The sequence below is a fragment of the Leptinotarsa decemlineata genome, unplaced genomic scaffold (genome assembly GCF_025532065.1).
Source record: "Leptinotarsa decemlineata unplaced genomic scaffold, Ldec_3_MD MMD2_P_RNA_scaffold_5, whole genome shotgun sequence".
NCBI classification, from domain to species: domain Eukaryota; kingdom Metazoa; phylum Arthropoda; class Insecta; order Coleoptera; family Chrysomelidae; genus Leptinotarsa; species Leptinotarsa decemlineata.
The window spans coordinates 1,548,929-1,571,612 of record NW_027412532.1 but is presented as its reverse complement, the minus strand read 5'-3'; the positions used below and the strand labels follow the sequence as shown (position 1 = coordinate 1,571,612).

The window sequence follows — 22,684 nt, the reverse complement described above, 5'->3', positions numbered from 1 at the left end:
TAACACCACTGGACTACTTTTTGTGGTGATATTTAAAGTCTCAAGTTTATATTACACAGCCAGCCAATTTGGATGAATTACGTCGTAGAATTATTGATGAATGCCGAGCTATAACTCCTGAGATGTTGAATAATGTAAGAACAAAATTCGAACAAAATCTTTATTGTTGCATGGAGCAAAATGGCGCACATTTTGAACATTTACTCTAAATTTCCTATGTGAGTTACCCTTATTAGGTGTTACTTTTATTGTGTGTGCTTTAAAAACAATTATTGGGATTTATTGACCTTAAAACAGTTTTTTAAACTTTTCTGTGTCATCAGCATTCAAGGAAATCAAAAGGTTGTATTCGTTGTGTAGGTAAGTTTTTAGTATGATTCACTTTTTTATCAGAAGCATAAAATATCCACGTCAAATGGCAATCTTCATAAGGAGGTGACACTCAATTTACTTAAAATTTAAGGGTGATAACCAACCTCATCCCCCGAAAAAATCTCCTCGTAATAAACAAATAATTCTTACTTTTTCACGAAATCAAATGGACAAGTATCAGCAGGTTGTCATAAAAAGCAAAAATTAATTTTTTTATTAAAGTTCTGAACGTAAATTGTACCTTAAAAACAATTTGATTTATTTTAAAAACAGTTGAACTCGATAAAAATACCTTTAAATCTTCAAATTATCTCGAAAAGTAATCGTTACAAAAATCTCATTTTAACAGAGATGTAAAGGTATTCGAAAGACCTTTAAAACAAGGTGCCACTCGACCTACTTTCCCTATCTAAATAAGGGTCGTCGGACGCACCCCTCCGAGGGGGTGCGTACTACAAAAAATCTGATTAGTCTGAAAGGTGACCCCCTTCAATTAGAAATCGACGTGTCCGAGCTTTTTTTAAAAATCTTACTTTTTATATTCAAAAACGGCTCTGTTAAGTTTTCGTTGTTACACACTGTATAGTTCATATTTTATTTCATCTTCCCTATGCACGCTTTTGTGACCTATTTTAACTCACTGCAATCTTCTTAGGTTTTTCCACAATGTAGGTGCTTTCTTTTATGAATTTCCAATGCCTTTAATTCACCGTCCCATCTGAACAAATTCGTTCTATAATGTGTGTTCGTATCTGGAAGTTCCAAGTAGCTGTAAAATAGTAGTCCATATTTCATGCGTTTAAAGCCAACCAAATGAGACGCGGGAGCAAATACACCGTACCAACAAACTATTAACGAGGTTCCGTCTGACGTCTTTGAATAAACCCTTGTAATTCGCTAAATTTATCTCAAAATCGGCGGCATCCATTTTCAACATACCGAACACGAATAAATCGGTGGGAATTCTAAGCGCGATGTAAACTGTATGTATTCCTGTAAATAATGTGGAAACTCTTCTGATGAATTCCTCCGTTTTGCTTCCGTGTCTTTCCCTATTTCCCGAACATATATCTTTGACAGTTTGAGTGATGTGGTATTTACGGGATCCACCTTACAAATGCCTTTTTGCTGGGATATAGTGGAAGAATAAATTGCATATACAAATTTTTGAATTCGAAAGATTATAATAATAATAATAATATCGTTTATTATGTATAAAAATACAATTTTCTACACCCGTACTCTAACAATACACTTATATGACCATAATCCGTTTCATAATGATATCCATTATGATACAGATTTTTCATATACAGATTATCAACCAATAGAAACCCATAATTTTTCAATCAAGAATCCTGTTTCTTTGTTTGTCCTAGATTCTAACCTAAGTAACTAATTGCTTTATTTGTCAAAATCAGCTTTCATATTACCTACCTATATTATCAAAATTTCTGAAAACAGCGATATAGAAGGAATACCATCGACTCCAATATTTTTAAAAGATCAGATTAATTACAGTTGTTATATTCAATATAAATATAATGAGAATCTTCATAGTTTTTATATATCCATGATAATACCATTAAGTTTGTGTTTTTTTAAAAAAATATGAGTTAATTACTGTAAATGTGTTCAATACGAATATAATATTTATAGTTTTTCATTATTTATCGGGTTTAGAAAAAATAGCGTATGCAACTCTCATGTAATGGTTATTAATACACTCGCATATACCATACAAAACTCGCCTTCGGCTCGTTTCGTGTCTTAATAACCATCATTACATGATCGTTGCATAATATACTATTATACATAAAAGGAAAAGGGTTAGCCAAAGGCTATCTTCCACCCCCTCCAAAAATTATACAGTGAGTGTAAGAAAATGATTATAAAATATTTATTTTCTATCATAACAACGACAGAGAAGCGAAAAAAAATAATAGATCATATAGTTGCTAATGAATCTTAATATTCTCAACATTATTTTGGTCAATTTAATAATGTCATTGCACTATCATACATTGAATTTTAAATTTCTAAATTAGCACTGAGCAGCAAACATCTGTGATTTTATTTCTTTCTTAAATTGATGAATATTATGATTTCTGTTTAAAAAAAAATCTGTTTTTCCGTTAACCAGCTGTCGCACCTTTACGAACGACAACCCTCAGAAGTCGAAACTTGTGCGAGCTAAGGATTAACGAGGTCTTACCTTTTAACGTGTGATTCCTAACACGGGTTGGACGGTAGCAAGTGAAGATCGTTGTTTCATTTCTAATGATAACTGATACTTGAATTTATATAGCGATTTGAGTTTGAGGAATGATACTTTGAAAATGTTTGTCACATGTTCATGGACAGACAAAGAGCTATCTATGGTTACTACAAGATTTTTAGCGCTGTCTACCCAGTCAATGTCTGCGTTATCGAGAGTGAGCCTAAAGTTACACTGAGTTTCTACAATTTGTCTTTGAGACCCTATGCATAAGGCCAAAGTTTTATTTGGATTGATTTTCAGTCCATGATTCTCCGAGTACAGGAATGTTTTGTGCAAATCTGTGTTTATATTGGCCACGCAACTTTCTGTATCGGTGTTATGAGAAGACAAATATGACTGTATATCATCTGCGTATAGATGTACTTGACACTGAAAACATCAAGGGTCCTAAAATACTTTCCTGGGGTACACCTGAAGTTGTTTCTTTTCGGGATGTCCATGAGTAATCATCCAGTTTGATCCTCTGTGATCGGCCTGTGAGATAGCTGGTCATCCATGTAAGAGAAATGGCATCGAATCCTAATGAATTTGAGCTTGCTGATAAGTAAATCGAAATTACCTAACTCGAAAGCTTTACTTTGATCAAGCAATGCTAAAATGGTGACTTTTGATTGATCTCTGAATCTCGCAAGATCGTCGATTACTTTCAACAGGGCAGTCTGTGTTCCGTGTTTTTTGCGAAACCCAGATTGCAATGGAAACATTTTGAAAATTACTCGTGTCACAGAGTTAGTTGCCATACTCCTCAGAAACGACTCAACTGACATTTATGAAATTTTATATGTAATCATTTACAACTGAAGGTTGGATCGCTCCGTAATTTGAATCCACCACGGCCGTGCAACAGCACGCGATTAGTCATTAAAAAATTTAGAGAAAACACGAACTGTTATATGTGACATGCACTCCAATGGGCAAATCATCCAGTTTGTTTGTGATAGTTATACATGGACTAACGGGATAAGGGAACATTATTAGTTGTATTATTGTTAGCGTTAGTGTTCTGACACATACTTACAATGAGTTAGTTCTTATTTGCTGCCCCAGAAATTCCCTAGAAATAATTCATGTAGTTTTTTTATCGATTTTTGGAGCTACTGTAAAAACAAATTCAGCTATGTAAGAAAAATTGCCGGGTCATTATTGTTTATTCAACTATCCACCAACTATCTAATTGATATTATTTATATTAATATTTTTTAACGTATTTTCACCGTCAATTTTTCACATTTCGAATATCTGCAATAGCCCTTAAGATATTTGCAAAAAAATTACAACTTTTTTTGTTCAACTATATTGTTTTTAATTTTTGAACTGTTTGTTAACACAACTTGCCCAAATCGTAAATTACTCTGTGTGAATTAACGAATTAGTAGGGGTTTCCTACTGAGATCGACCTTCACCAATTTCATTACCAGGTGAAAATTATATTTCAACAAATTAAATATGTTTGTGAATATTTACCAATACAATGAGTAATTTTTTTTACTGATATCTTTTTGGCAACAATGTTTTTGACAGATCACGCGTGAATCGTGTCTTGTGTCATTGTCAAACTTGTTCATTTTGGTCATTTAACCATGAATCGACTTACGAATAAACAACGCTTGCAAATCATTGAATTTCATTATTAAAATTCATGCTCGGTGAAGAAAGTGGATCGTGCACTTCTTCCAATTTATGGACAGTTTCATCGGCCTACTGAGGGAGCAATTCAAAAACTTGTGACTGAATTTCGAACCCAATTTACATTATTGGACATTAAATCACCAACACGCATTCGTAGACTGAGGACCGAAGAAAATATTGCGGCTGTAATCGCCAGTGTTCGTCATGACTGAGAAATGTCGATTCGTCGCTGTTCGCAGCAATTGGGCCTCTGTTACTCCACTACGTGGAAAATTTTGCGAAAGGATTTGGGTGCAAAAACCTTATAAGGTACAGCTGGTGCAAGATTTGAAGCCACACGTCCTACCACAATGTCTAACATTTGGTGGGCGTTGGCAAAGTCGGAGGAAGATCCACATTTTTATCGAAAAATTGTGTTCAGCTACAAGGCTCATTTCTGGTTGAATGGGGATACGTTAACAAGCAAAATTGCCGCATCTGGAGTGCAGCATTGCTGCAATGCTTGTGGCTAGTCGATGCATTCCGAAAAAGTCACTGTTTGGTGTAGATTATATGGGTCGGTGGCATCATCGAGCCGTACTTCTTCAAAGACGACAATGGCCGGAACGTTACTATTAATGGAGAGCGTTACCGTGTGATGATTGACGTCTTTTTGTTGCCCAAAATGGAAGAATTGGACATGCCTGACATGTGGTTTCAACAAAACGGTGTCACATGCCACACGACATGCGAAACAATGGCCCAATTAAGAGCCGCCTTTCACGTTTGGGGCCTGTCAATTGGCCGCCTAGATCGTGTGATTTAACGCCTTTGGATTATTTTATGTGGAGTCATGTTGAGGCTCATGACTACAAGGATGAACCAGCAACGACTACGCTTTGAAAGTCAATATTGAAGCATTTATACGTGAAATACCGGTCGATATATTACAGAGAGTGTGCCAAAATTGGACTTCGAAAACATCTTCACACATTAAAAAATATTGATCGTTCTATAGATTCCAATAAAGATTTTTATCATTTTTTTAAATTTTTTGTGTAGTTTTGAAAATCAAATCCTACACCTGTATCTGTAGTAAAAAAATGTGGATCTAACGGTCACTTTGCTTATAGCACACAACCCGTCGGTGAACAAAAGTTTTTTCCAGTTTTTATACTATCAAATGAATCATATTTTCTTTCGTAAAATTTAATCGATGCTTAAGATTCATCGCTAATTAAATTAAAAATTAATTTATTTCTTTCGATGGCTCCGAGTTACTTCGGAAAATAAAATCGTTTAATGAAAGAACTATCGACAGCAAAATTAATTAAATTCTGTATTGCTCCGCCATTGTTTGTTTTCAAAATAAATTAACTTGAGAATTATCGGTTCGGAGCACGGGCGTTTCTTAAGGGGGCAATGGAAGTAATTAATTCTCTCGCTTAATCTTGTCTATCAAATTAGTAAGACAGTAACACGAATAGGGATTGTGTAGTTTCCGTTTAAACTTTTGTAGGTCAGTTGAAATGAGGATGAACGTGATAAAAATGCAGAATGTAGCTGAAGCTTTAAATATGAATGGAAATTGAATGAGCAGTGGCGGGTTATATCATTTTCTTACAGTTAAGATATCAAAAAATAACATGTGGAGGTGCTAGAAAAATCTGTCATCTTTGTTGTCCACCTTTGCAACGTATTGAAAACAATTACGACACTAAATGACTAACGCACCATATGTTATGTCTTAGCCTACTCCCACATATCACAAAATAGTTTCTGTTGAAGCAGGGCTACAAAGTATTGAAGTTCTTGTGATACAAAATAAAATTATAAGTTTTACTTTTGAATTAGGATATTTGGATGGGAAACAAATCGAATTGATTGTCTTCAAAATGAGCCAACGTAATTCTGGCCTATTGAGATGGCACATTATCTTGTTGGAAAAGTGGGGTGGATATGTCAGAACTCGTAGTTTGACCACACGGTGATCTGATGAACCCCAAAGTAACCCCCCTCCCACATACCATAATTCTGATAGAGTGGTGCAATGCATTTCCATAGAAAATATAGTATCTCTTCCATCACCAAGTTCCGGCGATAGAATGTTCGCATGATCTTGATGATCTTGGTGTGGGGTCGTATTTCTGACATGTCCTGTATCTGTAGTATGGCCATCTTGATTCCATGCCAGACAACAAACCACCTCTATTCGCCCCCATGAAATTTGCTGAGCTATTGAAAATTTTCTCATCTATCCTCTCTAGGCATTAAAGCAGCTCTTCACAACGTCTGGTACAGTGATCAAATGCCAATTGTACGTACAAAACACAATTGTGTGAGAACAGACGATATCACAAAAACCGCTCTATTTATATCGTTGAAAAACTGATCTGTTCGTTTTTTGTCATGACATACAGCTACTAAAAATTTACTCGTCTTCCCACAGTAGGCATAATGAAGTGATTGAAGCAGCTATCCACGACTACTCGGTTTTTCGATGCCACTTTTTGATTCGTCAGTGCCCCAATTGCAGCTTAGCTGCCTGTGAAAATATTGATCAGCTTATTTCTTTGAGACCTCAAAGCAAAGTGGGCATTACCGTTTCTGATCTTCAGTATCATTCTTCGCAAAATTCAATTTGACTTTTTATAAAAAGTTTGGCAGCAACAGTGTCGTTCATAACACTGTTACATTTATTTTATGAAGCCCCCCAAGTGATATTTTATCTACGCCTCTGATTCAAGACTCCGTGGGGCGGTAAGTAATTGTTTTCAATGGTCGCTATTCGTTACTTCAAACAATACCCTGCCTCCGTTGATTTCCTCGCAGCCGTCGCCTTAGAAATCATTTGACAATTTTCCATAATATACGTATTATTCAAGGTTATAAAATCGACCCTATTCGTTTGGCTCCCATTCTGCTACAAAGAAAAGAAGCGAGTCAATCAGTGACTGGAATTTATCATGAGTTATTTCATAGAAAACACTCGAGACGAGTTAATACTTGCCAGTAACATAACTAACTGAAAAGAAACGAACTTTGATTGGTAAAACATATTTTTATCAACAGTGAGACCATACCATTGCCTACAGTTGAGGTTTCCGTTGTACAGTCCTATGTTTTTCAAGTGTCATCCTAAAGGTGGCCCTAAACGATCAATCTGCTTGATCAAACGATTGAGTCGACCGATTGACGCGCGCTTCAATCAACTGCAATCAACCCTTCAATATTTTGATCAAAACATTCTTCTCACCAGAAATGGGACCAGTGCATACTTGTTGTTCGTTCGCTGGTGGTTTATTTTGGTGAGCAATAATAGAAACTAATAATATTCTAGGAACTAATTAATGACAGTTATACCCGAGTTTAACGAACATTTATACCAGAGTTTAATGACTAGGTCAACTAATTGTCTCACAATGAAGTGTGAATGTGATAAAAATCTATAATAATGCATTTTGAAAAACAAGTATCGGCCAACTCTATCTTATATTTTAAAGTTAATAAATATAACAGTCTATTCAATAAATTTAATAAAATATATTTAATGAATACAAAATCAAGTCACCTTCACAAAAAACAGAACACACTACGCCTATGCAGATAAGGACGCTTGATAATGAAGAAATCGAATGACTAGTTATGGCATTTTAAGGACGCAGATAAAATAGACCTACGAAGTGTTGATCAGTTTACCGATATTTTAAAGTATTTAACGAACTGGTTCACATATTCGCTCGTACATTCTATCGATATGCAGAAGCTATCTTGTTACGGGGGTCAAATTTTATGGAATCATCTTACTTTTCAATTATTTACAATAGAAAGAATTCAGTTCTAAAATTTAACACTGTTGCCGTTAGCTCTCAGTTGAATTGTATGTGAGTTACCTTCAATTGAAAATTGTTATACTATAGGCTACTTCCCTCGATTTCCACGGAAATCAAATGAATTTCCAACTCGTCCAAATTATCTTCTCGTAAAGGTGGTCGACCAAAACTACTCGGGGAATGGCGAAACCCCGTGAGACGGTTTTTGTTTCAATTGAAGACCGAATCCCTCTAACATCTTTCAATTATAACCTGAAAACCAACCAACCCGCATCAAGTAGGCGGCCTGTGCGAATGAAAGCAAATTGTTCAATATCATCTGAAGGTGATTGATGAGGAGAACCCGAGTGTTTAGGGTGATAATTGAAAGGAGGTCGGGGTCGGGGTCGGGGGTAGATATAAGACAGGGAAAATCGATCTACATAGGACACGCATCAATTATAAAAAAACTTAAAATTAGTCATATTTGTTAACTGAAGAGGAACGTATTTTTCTTGTTATGAACAAAACTATGACGTTATTTGGATGTGCATATTATGACATTTGAAGGTTTTTTTTATTGTTACCGAGGTTGGCCCTATACAGAATGTTAGGAAGCAAACAGTGTATGTCAAAGAAAATAAAATAATGTCGATAGATTGAAATTGTAGACAAAAAATTGTAGAAAGAAAATGCGTTTTTTTGTCTATCAAATGAGTAAGTAACATGAATTATAATATATTTTTAAGTAGAGGTTCCGGGTAGGAATTATTAATAAACAACTGAAATAAAATATTGAGATTATATTTATGAAAAGAGGAACTGTAAATATTGACAACTCGTGTCTTCATCTGTTAGACCTAATTAATTATCATTAACTGTTTGTGGTTCGACTATAATCAGAAAATCTGCCAGAACTGAAAGTTTCGCATATGTAGAAAATCAAGAGGAGTTCCGATGAACTTGGTATAATGAAAGGGAGCTCAATATTCCTCATTTTCGACTTCGGTGGTGAACTTATTTTAGGGGTAATAACTGTTGAAGATATCTTTTATCTCAGATAGTCTGTAAACGTCTATGGCTAAAATGATTTCATATCAAGTGTTACCTTTATTCATATGCACTATTTTCATTAGAGAAGGGATATTCGTATAAAACAATGTAATAGAGAGCAAATTCGGGATCCTAGTGCTTTTCATGTGAAAGAAATGATTACACTGGTAAACACACACTTTACTGCCGGAATTTTTTTTACTGTTTCTAGGTAATTTGGGTCTGCTGAATCCAAAAATGCCACCAGATTTGCTCCATCATATCGTTTTCAGACAATACGACAACTAAGGTCACCAAGATTTTCTAGGAAACGGTCTAAGTGGTTGTTGAGGTAATGAATTTTAATACTCATATGACAACCGTGTTTGTTAAAATTGTTGAGCATTTCTTCCACTAAATCCCATCAAATATTCCGGCTTTCAATTTTTCTTTACTAAGTGAAGGGAATTTGCTGGACAAGTATTCAAAACAAGGACGATTTTTGTCTAGGGCCTTTACAAATTGTTTCATCAGCCCTAGTTTAATATGTATATAATGATGACTGTGCGGTGTTGCCAATCATCCCAGCATAACTCGGGAGAATAGTTGGCTGTGACGGAAGGCAAACAGTTCCTGGACAAATTAAACTAGGTCCAAAAGAATATGACAGACTTATAAAATCTAAAAATAAAATTGATTTGTTGTCACTTGTAGATTGTCATAAAACAATAAAATATATATACATACATATACACACATACATACAAAATTTTTAATTACTAATTTACATCTCGTCTCAAATATATTAGCATAAAATATTGCGAATACATGAAAAATATAAAAAATAAAATTAATGTCGTCATATAGAAAAAGTAAAATATATATAAAAAGTTTCTAAACTAGAAGTTACTGTGTGTTTATAAAAGAAAACGTCGAGTCTCATTACGTTTTTCCATCATATATTTTTTTAATAACTTTTTAACAAGGTCAATAGAATCTACCTATATCTTTTGATTCTGGGATTAAATCATTGAAAGCTTTGAGTCCTTTTACAAACAAAGACAACATTTTGAAAGTCTTTGTCCTTACTAGAGGTAAGTGAAAGCAATTTCTTGATCTGTTTGGGTATTGGTGCAGTTCAAAATTGTAACGTATTTTATCAATTAAGTATTTAGGTGCCCGTCCTGTTTTGATTTTAAAAATGAAAATAAGTGTCTGGTATAACAGATAATCTTTAATTGCTCACCATCCTAAAGGGTCCAACAATAGTTTTAAGGGAGTGCGTCTCCTACATGACAAAATGATACGCATCGACAGGTTTTGTAGTTTTTGTAACCTGTTTTCCGTTTCAACTCTTGCTACAAGTTTTCCAAAGAAGTTATTCGATGATCCATAAATTCGAAAGTATTTTACGGACAATTATTTGACATCGAAACCTTTCCCTAGTCCAATGGTTGTGTGACTTGCCAATATGTTTCGCCTTTTGAGCCCCTCGATAATAGAGATAGCGTAGGTTGAAACTTGTTTGTGTTGGTCCTCAAGTTTCCGTGGTGTAGTGGTTATCACATCCGCCTAACACGCGGAAGGTCCCCGGTTCGATCCCGGGCGGAAACAATTTCTTTTTATTGCTTTCAATATTTTTAATAATATTGCTTGAAAAGCTTATTTTTTTTTGAAGTACTTCAACTTTGTTTAAATGACAAAAAGCAATACCACCCCATCCTAGAATTGCATATTGTAGGCGCGATTGTACCACACCGTAATAAACTAATTTCAGATGGGATATACATTGAATAGTTTTCAAGTATTTAAGTACGTTTGTCAGGGCGTTGGCATGGTAATTCCATTTTAAGTGTGAATCTATGATGACACCAAGATATTTGATATGGTTAGTTTTTTTTATTACTTTTATTTCACTTTCGCTTATTCGAACTTCGATTTCATCATAACATGGAAAATTATTTTTGTAACAACAAAAGGGTATGAAGACAGTTTTATCGAAATTAATTATAAGCAATTTGTGACACATTATATTGAATATTTTCCTAAGTTCGATTTCGGTTGTACTATTGAGGTCAGTCCGATTATGCGCGTTATACAGTATGACAATATCATCAGCATAACTGAAAAATTTTCCTTCACATTGAATATTCAGTATGTCATTTATATACACTGAAAACAATATAGGGCCTAATATAGTGCCTTGTGGAACCCCATAATTAACATATGCTTGATTACTTATTACCCCATTCACATTAGTAACGTGCGTTCTACCTTGAAGATAACTTCGAAATAAAATTAAGGTCTTGCCACGTATTCCTATGTCTTCTAGTTCATCCAACAATTGTTTGTGACTAACAGTATCGAAGGCCTTTGCAAGATCTAGGAATACACAAAGTGCTAATATATTATTATATTTCAAACCGTTTTTCATTGCTGATGAACATCTTAGGAAATTCTAATACAAGGTAGCGTGGCCGAGCGGTCTAAGGCGCTGGTTTAAGGCACCAGTCTCTTCGGAGGCGTGGGTTCGAATCCCACCGCTGCCAGCTTTTTTTTTTTGGAAAATCAGCAAATATTAAAAACTACGTTCACCTATTTTCCTTCACCACATGGAGTCGAGCAGAAATATTCTAACATTTAAAATGTTTATTTCTTATATCAATGAACATTTGGTATTTGATGAAAATCCATTAAACTCTTTTTTTGAACAGTTTATTGTGATATTTACGCTGAATTCCGAAAACAAGTATTTATTGAACACGCCTGATGATGCTATTGTATAGTGAAACACATGTTGTGGCTTTCTAAACTCTCAAGTAAAGTTTTCACAATAAAGTGTACATGAAATCCTAAATATTTGGGTTATTTTTATATCAATTGAACAAATTGTTACTTATATTTTACCATTACTTACAATTTACCATTATTGAATTTTCATTGTGGCAGAATTTTCAAGAATTAAGAATGTTTCTTGATTTTCAATCCATAATATTGATATAGCTTTGTTTAGTGTACATATTTTGGAAGGTTGAAAACCCAGAAAAACAGTAAAAAACAGTTACTCCTACAGAAAAACGTCTTACTAAAGTCTTACAAAAATCAGGTTTATACACCTAAATTTGAAAATATACTATTAAAAAAAAATAGGTTCCACCGAGATTTGAACTCGGATCGCTGGATTCAAAGTCCAGAGTGCTAACCATTACACCATGGAACCGATACAGAGGAAGATTCAAAAACTCTTTATTACGTAGAAAAATTTGAATTTTTAAGCTTTTATATTTCGACGTATTCATTTTAGTATTTGTTCTCCACATAAAGTACATTGAGTGGATTTTCAATAACTATTTTCCTCAATACATAAAAATCATCTCCTGATTATGCGGAACGCAGTGCTTAATTTTATTTCGGAGAAGAAATAAAGAACTGAAAATCTACTACAGTCATTGCAATTTTCAGGATCAATTTCAAGTGGTACCGTTCAGATTCTCAAGTAATTTTTTTCTGTAAGAATTTTCTATCCGGTTTTTGAGGTTCATGAATATTTTTTTTATTTCATTATTTCTATTTCTTTTCTCTACACAGTACCTCCTATATTATTTTTTTAATGATGTGAGTAACCAGGTACTCTTTTCTAAGACCTAATTATGCAGTTAGGAAATTATTAAACCGAGCTATGTTTTTAAAACAATGGGGAATACACAGGCCCTTATTTTCACGAATGTTTTGATTATTATTAATACTGAAGAATCGATTGTTACGTTCTTGGAAAAATGAGAAACTTTTCGTGATTGGTGGGTGTCGAGAATTGATTTCATATATATTTTTAGTAACAAGATAAATGCTGCTGTAATGATAATCCATGAAAAATAATGAGAAAATATTAAGTCCGGAATGGTAGTTATAGAAAATTGTTATCGTATGTCCGCTGCTTGCTGTTGTGAAAATAATATGTCGTTTCATGGATTTTCATTACCATAAGTACATTTCCGTTGTAGTTGATTTCTTTGAGTAGCAGATTCTCTCAAAGTAGACCGGAGCCATGAGTTTCACTTCAGATTTGTGATTAACGGAAAAAATACGTATACAATACAATATCTTTAATATACTTAAAATTAACACTTCACAATGATATAGGAGTCGTTAATGGTAAAAAACATGAAATGTATATAAACATTAGTGCAACAGTATTAAAAAATGCATAAATTTAACGCATGAGAGTGCGTGTTTAAAATAAACAAGCAAAAGTGTTTATACATGTACATAGTTGAAATAAGTAATGCTGGACATGATATTAATTGTTGAATAGTTCGCGCTTTTTCACAAAGAGCAGACAGTTAGAAATATAGAGAGAAGGTACTGTTAATATCCTCCTTTGCTTGAAAACAGGTCTATATGAATCAGGATGACGTAGATTGTGAAGCATACGAATTATTCGTTTCTGAGCAACAAAGAGCCTGTTAATATTTGTTGCGTCTCTCTTATAAGATAGAACAGAATTCACAAGAGCATAGTAAACATCTAGCAGTTGTTCTTCACTCAGTATTTTTTTAAGCTGCATTAAAGCATAGAAACTGCTATTAAGTCTTTTACTCACGTTGTCGACATGAAATTGCCAGTTCAATGAGTGGTCGATGTGAACTCCTAAAAAATTTACTATCCTCAGAATTGAATTTTTCTATACAGCTCAGTGGAATGCCAAAAAATTAGGTTCCACCGAGATTTGAACTCGGATCGCTGGATTCAAAGTCCAGAGTGCTAACCATTACACCATGGAACCTCGAAAATAAAAATAGCCTCACAACAAAAAGCTACACATCATTTCGAGCAAGCTTACTTTCACCTGTTCATCTCATCATTTCCGTATCGTGATATTTATATCGCAACTGCAGATGTTTTCTGAATTTTTAAGACTTGCATGCATAGTCCTAGTCCTCAGCGATAACGATGACATTCAGAAAATCAACTACCTATCTTATATCGATGGTATCAAAAATTCTAGTTTGACTTTGCAAGATTCACAAAATGGGATATGGAAGCCCATTTTCTGAGTCACCCTGTAGAAATAATACAAGATGAAAATATTTTTTATCGGGAGTGGCTTATCATGAATCCACGAATACATAAAATTCTTCTGTTTAGGGTCTTGCCGACATTATTGCTTGATCTATTCGCGGGCAGATGGCGCTGTACGAAAATATCAATCATCATTTTTCTAAACAATATACGGCTGATTGATCCCAAAGTTTAGATAAAATTAATATAGTTTAAAAATACTAAAAAACACGCTTTTATAGCATACGAAACTAAAAAATGAAAGATAAATATAGTTTAAAAAACTAAAAAACACGCTTTTGAAGAACATCGAACTAAAAAGTTAAAAATACTTTTTTAAATAAGCTTGAAACAATAACGAACCAAAAATAATAGTATTATTGTGAAAAAAGCGTAGGCGCTTTGTGCCATATTTTTTGTATATCAAGCAAGCGCTTGTTCACAAGAATATTAGTATTTTTCGTTCGTTATTGTTTTATGCTTATTTGAAAAAAAATATTTTTAACTTTTCAGTTTGATGTTCTTTAAAAGCGTGTTTTTTAGTTTTTTAAACTATATTTATTACATCAGTTCAAATAGAACGGCAGAATTAGTTTTGAAATATAGTCTACTTTTTGAAAATTAATTCATGTTATATTCTGGATCAGCCTGTCTAAATAGACAAAATTCAAAATGATTAATATATTTTTTTGGTTATTTGTGAGTGAGTATATATTTTTTCATTAAATCATAACTGAAAAAATCACGTTCGGACCCAATTGAAGGTCACCCTGTATATAATGCATAAGCGCAATTGCAATTTATGTGAAACATCTGCAATCAAATTATTCAAGTAACAAAGCGATCAGCTAAAAAAGTTTCATATCCTCATGTCTCTAGACATCATATGTATATTTCTTTTGGAGATTTCAATGTAAAAAAAAAGGCAGGTCCCACCGAGATTTGAACTCGGATCGCTGGATTCAGAGTCCAGAGTGCTAACCATTACACCATGGAACCTTGAAAACTATTGATGAAATGGCCTAAGAGGGCGTATAGGGTAGCTACCCCAGGGTTGAACATTTCATCGTCTTTATCTCTGAGTGGCTAGTTCTCGTGTTTCTTTATTTTTCAACAAAGTTTCAATGTAGATAAAAAATCAAATAATCTATTGAGCCCTGCATTGATTTGAATAATTATTTTTTCTATACCTACCTACGTAATAATAGCACAAAGTAAAATGAAAACAATTGTTATATCCGGCTAATCTGGGTATTCGTGTTGGAAGATTATTATAAAGGGTGTAATAAAAAGGTAAGTCATAAATTGAAACATTCTGGGGTGAAAAATAACTTTATTATAACTCACCTTAATGCAAATGTGCACACAAAAAAATTACAGCCCTTGGGAAGTACAAAATGAAAATAAAATTTTTTCCAATATTTCATGAACCGTTTCAACATTTTGAAATGAATGTGTTTCCATGGTTTTCTTATCGTAAGATTTTTCTATCAAACCATCAAATAGTCCCCATAAAGTCGCATGTGCATGCTTTTATCGTTCCAACTGTACATATAAACATTGCAAATCCAGTGAAACTTTTTAATAGAAAAGAAGTGATATGCTTTTTCACCGTCTCTTTGTCGCGGCTACTTGAAAATTCGACCTCCGTGTGCCGAATCGAGGGTATAACCTCAAAATCCTCTCATTATCCTGTCTCTAACGCGGCAACTTACGAAATCGACGAAATATGAACCAGTGCCGGTATAACCGACAGATTGCCCTGTTGAATATCTCTCTCGAATCTCTGACTATGACTAACGATGCCAATGCCGTCATCCAAGATCGCTCCGGGGATTTGTATCAAAGGGAACGAGGGGATAATCCCTAGAAACGAGGAACGAAAAGGGAATTGCAAGGGCAAGTGTTTGAAGTGCAAGTATACGTGACATAAACGTAAGGTTTTGCTCTGGGGAAGGAAGGTAGTATTCGAAACTAAACTATATTCCAATCCGAATGTAATTTTTCAGCAGGGCCGTATTGAGGACAAAATATTGCAATTTGCGGACGACAATTCTTAATTATTCACAGCGACATAACTGGAAATGATATAAATAACAACATATCGGATTCTCTTAACATACTGAAACATTGGTTGCAAATGAATAATAATTTTTTTTAAATACCCTCTTCGCCGTAGCAGTATTCCATCCCTGTCTAAAAGCAAGCCATTTCTTTCTCGTTTTTGGTATTTTAAGATTCAATGTTTTTAATGAAGCTAATAATGTAGTGCGTAAGGAACTTGGCAGGTCAGAAGTGTCATTTATGTTTTCAAGTACCTCATCCATCTTAACAATTAAGAAGTGAAAATTATCAATTTTAAGTTCAACGCCACATTTTCCAATAGACACATGTTCATGCAGAAAAATTAAGAATTAGGTATCAAATAACAAGTTACACAAGTCAACCAACCTTTAACTTTTTTACTTTAATTTACATTCCAGAACTCAAATGAAAGAACATTACCTAATTTCGCCCAATAATTTTCAAATTTCCAAACATTGTCGATTCTGTATAAAATATTCCGCTAATTTCCAGATCAGTCCTGTTTTGAACATCACAGATCATTGAATTTATTTGAGTGCTGATTAAAAAAAATACACAATTTACACATCCAAAAGTAGATTCCTTATAAATACTTTTCGAATATTTTCTAGTACAGGTTCCATGGTGTAATGGTTAGCACTCTGGACTCTGAATCCAGCGATCCGAGTTCAAATCTCGGTGGAACCTGACTTTTTTTTTTTAATTTATTTTCTTAACTATATGTTTGATTTATATATATTAAGTATGAAAAATGAATACCTCAATTTTTATAATCATAAATTACCTCGAATTTTTGGGTAAACTGAGCAAAAATTAAATGAACCGTGGAAATGCTTAAAAACTATAGGTTAATATCAAGTAGTATATTAATATTTTCAAATGAAATTACGAGTTGGCAATGGTCGATTGGATTCACCTTAAAATAAAAGGGAAATTCTTCAAGGGAAGGTTACGATGTAAAATAAAATAAAGAGTGTCTAATTTGAAAAAATCAAGACTCATTCGTTTTCGAATGTTGATTCAACCGCTATCAAGAAAAATATTTTTGATTAATTCAATATGAGTATTCGATAAAGAGAAAATTACAGTTTTCAAATGCTGTTTTTTTAAACCCTAAAGCATAGACCATTTGCACCATATCTTCCAATACATAATTCATAATGAAAATGATTGAATCTATGCGCGAAAGAAACTTCAACACATGGCGTTATTGACAAATTCCAAGGTTCATTTTTTGATGTCAGTCATGGACAGCAGGATGCCCATGCAATTGACAGAAATATTGATTCAATATTTTTTTTACAGATGGCACTGCTAACGCCTCGTGCATTCCTCTCGTGACCCCCTCAACACTGCTTTTGTCTTCTAGGGGGAGAGTCAAGTTGTGCATCAATCATAGCGTGAAAGGTGGGGGAGCCCCCCGACATCTGGCTGGTTATATAGCGCCAGAGTATAGATCCAACAGAAAATTCACTGACAACGAAATGGAGAAGGTAGGAGACATTTCCATAGACATCATTATTTAGTTACAGTATTCAATTGTTCGGAGGTCAATGAAGGTCATTATAAAAATGATTCCCCATACGATTATCTACAAAATATGTATCTTGCATTTTTCTATAAAGTCCTTTGAAGTAGAATGCAAGAAGCCTTTTTTTACATGGTTTACCCCGTAGGCATAATCCATGAACTGTAATAAAAGGCTATTTTTATTTTATGCTCAATAATTTTTTATTTGTACATTGAAAAATAGGGGAAAATATGTTTGTATATAATTTTCTTGTATATTCATTCGTCGTCGATATCCTCAATTTCAACTTCATCAAAAGTTGCTGCCAAAGCATCGAGTGGACTTATGCCTGTATTTAAATCAACATCTTCATCATTTTCTTCACTAGTGGACTCTGCGTATAAGCATGACTGACCACGACAATGTCCACCAGCTTTAGAACATCTAAATCCAACTTTTTTACATCCACATTCTGATTTATAGAAACTTCCATCGATTCATTGAAGTGCACCTCACGGAAACGGCTGCGTTTCGTCTTAGTTGTTCCATCGCTTTGATATTTTCACTGGTATCGGAGTAACCAGCAAAAATGACAACAGTATTATGACCAAAATTGTTTGGTAAATAATCAATATATTTCCTAATATGGAGGTCATTTGTATTATATATGGTAGATTTTACTAAGTTCCAAAACCTCTATAATATAAGTATATTTGTCACAAAATGCCCGAGTAGAAGTTAGAAGTTACATTGATAAAAGAGTGCATTCTACTCGGTTTCTCAGCGCTCTAGTCCGAAAACAAACGGTTGACTTTACAGAAACATGCAGAAAACACTTTTTGTAGATAATCGTATGAGGAATAATTTTTATAATTGACCTCCGAGCCATAGATCGCGAGATATTCGCGAAAAACTGATTTTCGTGACCTTTGGACCCTTATAACTGTTTCAGCCGGCACGATATCGATGTCGATTTTACACATCTTCATTAAAACGCCATAATGAAGGTCTATACCAAAATTCAGCTCAGTAGGAATTTTTCCGCGGATTGAGGTTTAAAAAACCTAAAATGACTGGATTATTTGGATTTGGATACATATTTTATCAGCTCGTCTCTGTAATATTCTACCTCCTCGTCTAATTCAATATCACCGCTGGCTTCTAATAACAATTTTTCTTTAATTCCTTCATCTGCCTCGAATAATCCGTTACTCTTATCCTCCAATTGTCTCAGTAGAAATGGGTAATCCTCTTCAGTTGAATCTTTCAGCTTCAAAGCTCCATCTAGCGCTTCGACTGATATTTTGAAAAGTCTCCTCAACTGCTGCCTATTTTTCTTCAAACTATCCATCTTTTATGTCCTGTCACGGTCGCCAAATGTTGTAAATGGGATGGATTCTTATTATTTTATCGTTTTAAAAATAGGTTTTGACTTTTCTCGTAATGACTTTTTATTAATATTATATTAACAACTGAACTCAACTGGATACAATAGATACAAAACAAAACGTATAGGCAGAGAAAATATCAACATTAAAATAATATAATAAACGATTCCAACAGTACACGTGGTTTTTTCCACTCGAAATATTATATGATATCAGTTGATTTTGTTGATTAAAGTTTGAATCAGATTAGGAGAAATAAAAAAAAGTAGGTTCCACCGAGATTTGAACTCGGATCGCTGGATTCAAAGTCCAGAGTGCTAACCATTACACCATGGAACCGGTTAATAAAAAAGATCGACTTTACAGTGTAGGACTTCTAAAATAAGTTCTTAGTTGCTAACAAATATTTATTTTAATTGGGGCAGAAACACAGAATGGATATTCAAAAAAATATTAATGAAACAATTAATTTTGAAACATACAGATGTACTGGACATTAACAGCCGTTTACATCGACTATATTAAGTAGGTAGGTATTTATAGATTTTCATAATAGTCTAATAATAGTTTGGTAATAATATTTTTTTTATTTCAGTAGGTATTATAATCATTTCCCATGTCAATGAATTACCATTCAATACATATTTTCAAGAAACTTTCCCGTACTACTGAGATTTCTTTTTCCAGTTTTTTCTGTGCATCTCGTTTTTTACTTTTCAAATTCTTTTATTGCCTAATAATCATAACTTATGTATTTCTTTTTCTGTTTTCTGCTTTTCCCCTAATATAAAAAACAAAGTATACATTCCCAAATTTCCATCAAGTTACGGGTCAGTACATTTATGACCGTCGGTTTGTTAAATTATGGCATATGTCATGGTGCTGGCAAATATAATAATTATATAATGGAAGATTCTCTCATCCCTTTTTTTTGTATCAGATGAAGTAGTAGAAAGCCAAAAACTTTCTTTCCCAAAAAATAATAATTAAGGTTATGCCATTTGTGAAAGTGCAAGCATGAATAATAGTTGTCTCGTAATAGAATCAAAGTGAGCAATATAGACTGCGGAATATTGCGAATCAATCCACTGCAACTGAAGAAGAAATCACACGAGAGGAGCGGCGTGTACATTGTTGCCACATCAAGGAGACGTAGAAACTCGTATATTACAAGGTTCTATATCACTGAAGATAAACCTTCCCCCTGAAGAAAACTCCTTTCCTCCTGTCTATAATCAGTATATGAGAAATCTGTCTCTTCGATAAACTCAAAACATCTTAGAACTCCTGAAAGTTTTCCCTGATTTATTTCTATACTTATTTTATTTCGACGAAATTTCAACAGACGAGGGAATAACCCTCATTCGGAAGCAATTTATCCCCAACAACGTTCCAAGAAAGAAATCCACCGCCACATTTTCCACTCTATTGGAAGAATGTAGTAACTTCATAAAGAACCAGACATTTCTCATAAACATCGAAAAAAGAAGAAAAGTATCGACTCTGGCAAATAAAATAAATCCAGATTATTGCACCGCTAAGCCATCGACATATTGTATTTTATTGGAGGGTGAACTTTTGGTCCCGTATCCTCGAGAAAACCACTTTGTAAATTGCAACTTGGTGTCGTAGTTTTCTCACACAACTTCGATTTGTTCGAGGAAATATAACTTAATCGCCGGAAAATTCGATTAAGGCGAACTAACTAACGTGTCCATTGAAGGAAACTTGGGTTCTTTATTAGCGTTTATCAAACTCAAATGCAACTAAATCACGGGGGCATGTAGGTAATTGCAAGTTTGAAGGTTCATTAAAGGAGTTATATTTCATTAAATAGACACAAGGCTTACGAGAAATCATAGAAGCGCTCTAGAAACAGTGCCTGTATGAAATTAACGTTTTGAATTGGGCTCAAAACGCTCATCTCGCTTGGAGTTTGAGTTTCTCTCGCTATAAAATCTACTCGCGCTGTGAGTAGTTGACTCAAAACGCTCATCTCGCTAGGAGTTCGAGTCTCTGGCTACGAAATCTCGCCCCGTGAGTAGTGGGCTCAAAAGGATCATCCTGCTTGGAGTTCGAATTTCTCTCGCTACGAAATCTCCTAGCATCGTGAGTTGTGGGCCTAAAACGATCATCTCGCTTGGAGTTCGAGTCTCTGGCTACGACATATCGCCCGTAAGTAATCGGCTCAAAACTCATATCTCGCTTGGAGTTTGAGTTTCTCTCGCTACAAAATCTTCTCGCGCTGTGAGTAGTTGGCTCAAAACACTTATCTCGCTTGGAGTTCGAGTCTCTGGCTATAACATATCGCCCGTAAGTTGTCTGCTCAAAACGCTCATCTCGCTTGGAGTTTGAGTTTCTCTCGCTACAAAATCTTCTCGCGCTGTGAGTAGTTGACTCAAAACGCTCATCTCGCTTGGAGTTCGAGTCTCTGGTTACGATATCTCGCCCGTAAGTAGTCGACGGCTCGAAACACTCATCTCGCTGGGAGTTTAAATTTCTCTCGCTACAAAATCTTCTCGCGCTGTGAGCAGTTGGCTCAAAACACTTATCTCGCTTGGAGTTCAAATCTCTGGCTAGGAAATCCTCTCGCCCTGTGAGCGGAGGGTCGAAAACACTCATCTCGCTTGGAGTTTGAGTCTCTCTCGCTACCAAATTCTCTCGCCATGTGAGTGCTGGGTCAAAATACTCATCTCGCTTGGACTTCGAGTCTCTGGCTACGAAATCTCTCGCCTCTTGAGTAATGGGCCTGAAATGCTTACCACGCTTGGAGTTTGAGTTTCTCTTGATAGGAAATCTTCTCGTCCCGTGAGCAGAGGTTCTAAAACGCTCATCTCGCTTGGAGTTCGAGTCTCTTTCGCTACCAAATCCTCTCGCCACGTGAGTGGTGGGTCAAAATACTCATCTCGCTTGGACTTGAGTCTCTCTCGCTACGAAACTTTCTCGTCTCGTGAGTGCAGGGCCTTACTGACAGGAAAATTGACATTTCGATCATTAATGTACCCGACACCCCAATACATGATTCCATTCAAATGCCGAAATATCTTTGCCAAAAGATATTTTTCATTCATCCTCCTGTCAGATATCGTATGTCGAACAATGCATGTACCACACCTTTCATTATTCCATCGAAATATTTACATTCTGCTCGGACCGTTCCTCTTTCCATTTTTCATTGTCGAAATGCAGTTTTGAAAACTGTCCGACATATTTATTGGGGCAGCATCCGAATCGACAGAAGGCAACTAATCATTCGATTGCTTCAGCATCGGAAGCGGATTCTCTAAATCTTCCCCGTAGTGACGTTCGTCCGAGATTTTAGATAGCAAATATTAAACGAGCTCTCGGACTTCGGAGCCCTTCAATCGAAAACTTTGGCCGATATCGATTGCAGAGGGATTTGTTCGAAATTAGACGGGAAGGTTTTCAGAGAACAGGAATAATTCGATCCACTGGGGATATTGGGAATGCAATTTGAATCAGAATATGTCGAAATAATCTCTCAGGACCACAGCTCTTGAATATTTCAAAAATAATC

The 22,684-nt window shown here is 34.8% G+C and overlaps 1 protein-coding gene and 7 non-coding genes across 8 annotated transcripts in view; 4 read left to right on the top strand and 4 right to left on the bottom strand.

The window, feature by feature from the left end:
* The window catches only part of LOC111502964 (FERM and PDZ domain-containing protein 2), a 90,886-nt gene that overhangs the window by 16,741 nt on the left and 51,461 nt on the right, over positions 1-22,684 (top strand). Inside the window, exon 3 of the mRNA XM_074169194.1 lies at positions 17,554-17,741. Within this exon, the coding sequence (XP_074025295.1) occupies positions 17,554-17,741 (188 nt within the window). The remainder of the gene's footprint in view (positions 1-17,553; positions 17,742-22,684) is intronic.
* Positions 10,647-10,719, top strand: TRNAV-AAC (transfer RNA valine (anticodon AAC)). The gene has a single exon. It is a non-coding gene; the product is annotated as a tRNA-Val (tRNA).
* TRNAL-AAG (transfer RNA leucine (anticodon AAG)) lies at positions 11,573-11,654 on the top strand. Its single transcript has one exon. It is a non-coding gene; the product is annotated as a tRNA-Leu (tRNA).
* On the bottom strand, positions 12,254-12,325 carry TRNAQ-UUG (transfer RNA glutamine (anticodon UUG)). Its single transcript has one exon. It is a non-coding gene; the product is annotated as a tRNA-Gln (tRNA).
* On the bottom strand, positions 13,817-13,888 carry TRNAQ-UUG (transfer RNA glutamine (anticodon UUG)). Its single transcript has one exon. It is a non-coding gene; the product is annotated as a tRNA-Gln (tRNA).
* Positions 15,091-15,162, bottom strand: TRNAQ-CUG (transfer RNA glutamine (anticodon CUG)). The gene has a single exon. It is a non-coding gene; the product is annotated as a tRNA-Gln (tRNA).
* Positions 16,864-16,935, top strand: TRNAQ-CUG (transfer RNA glutamine (anticodon CUG)). Its single transcript has one exon. It is a non-coding gene; the product is annotated as a tRNA-Gln (tRNA).
* TRNAQ-UUG (transfer RNA glutamine (anticodon UUG)) lies at positions 19,414-19,485 on the bottom strand. Its single transcript has one exon. It is a non-coding gene; the product is annotated as a tRNA-Gln (tRNA).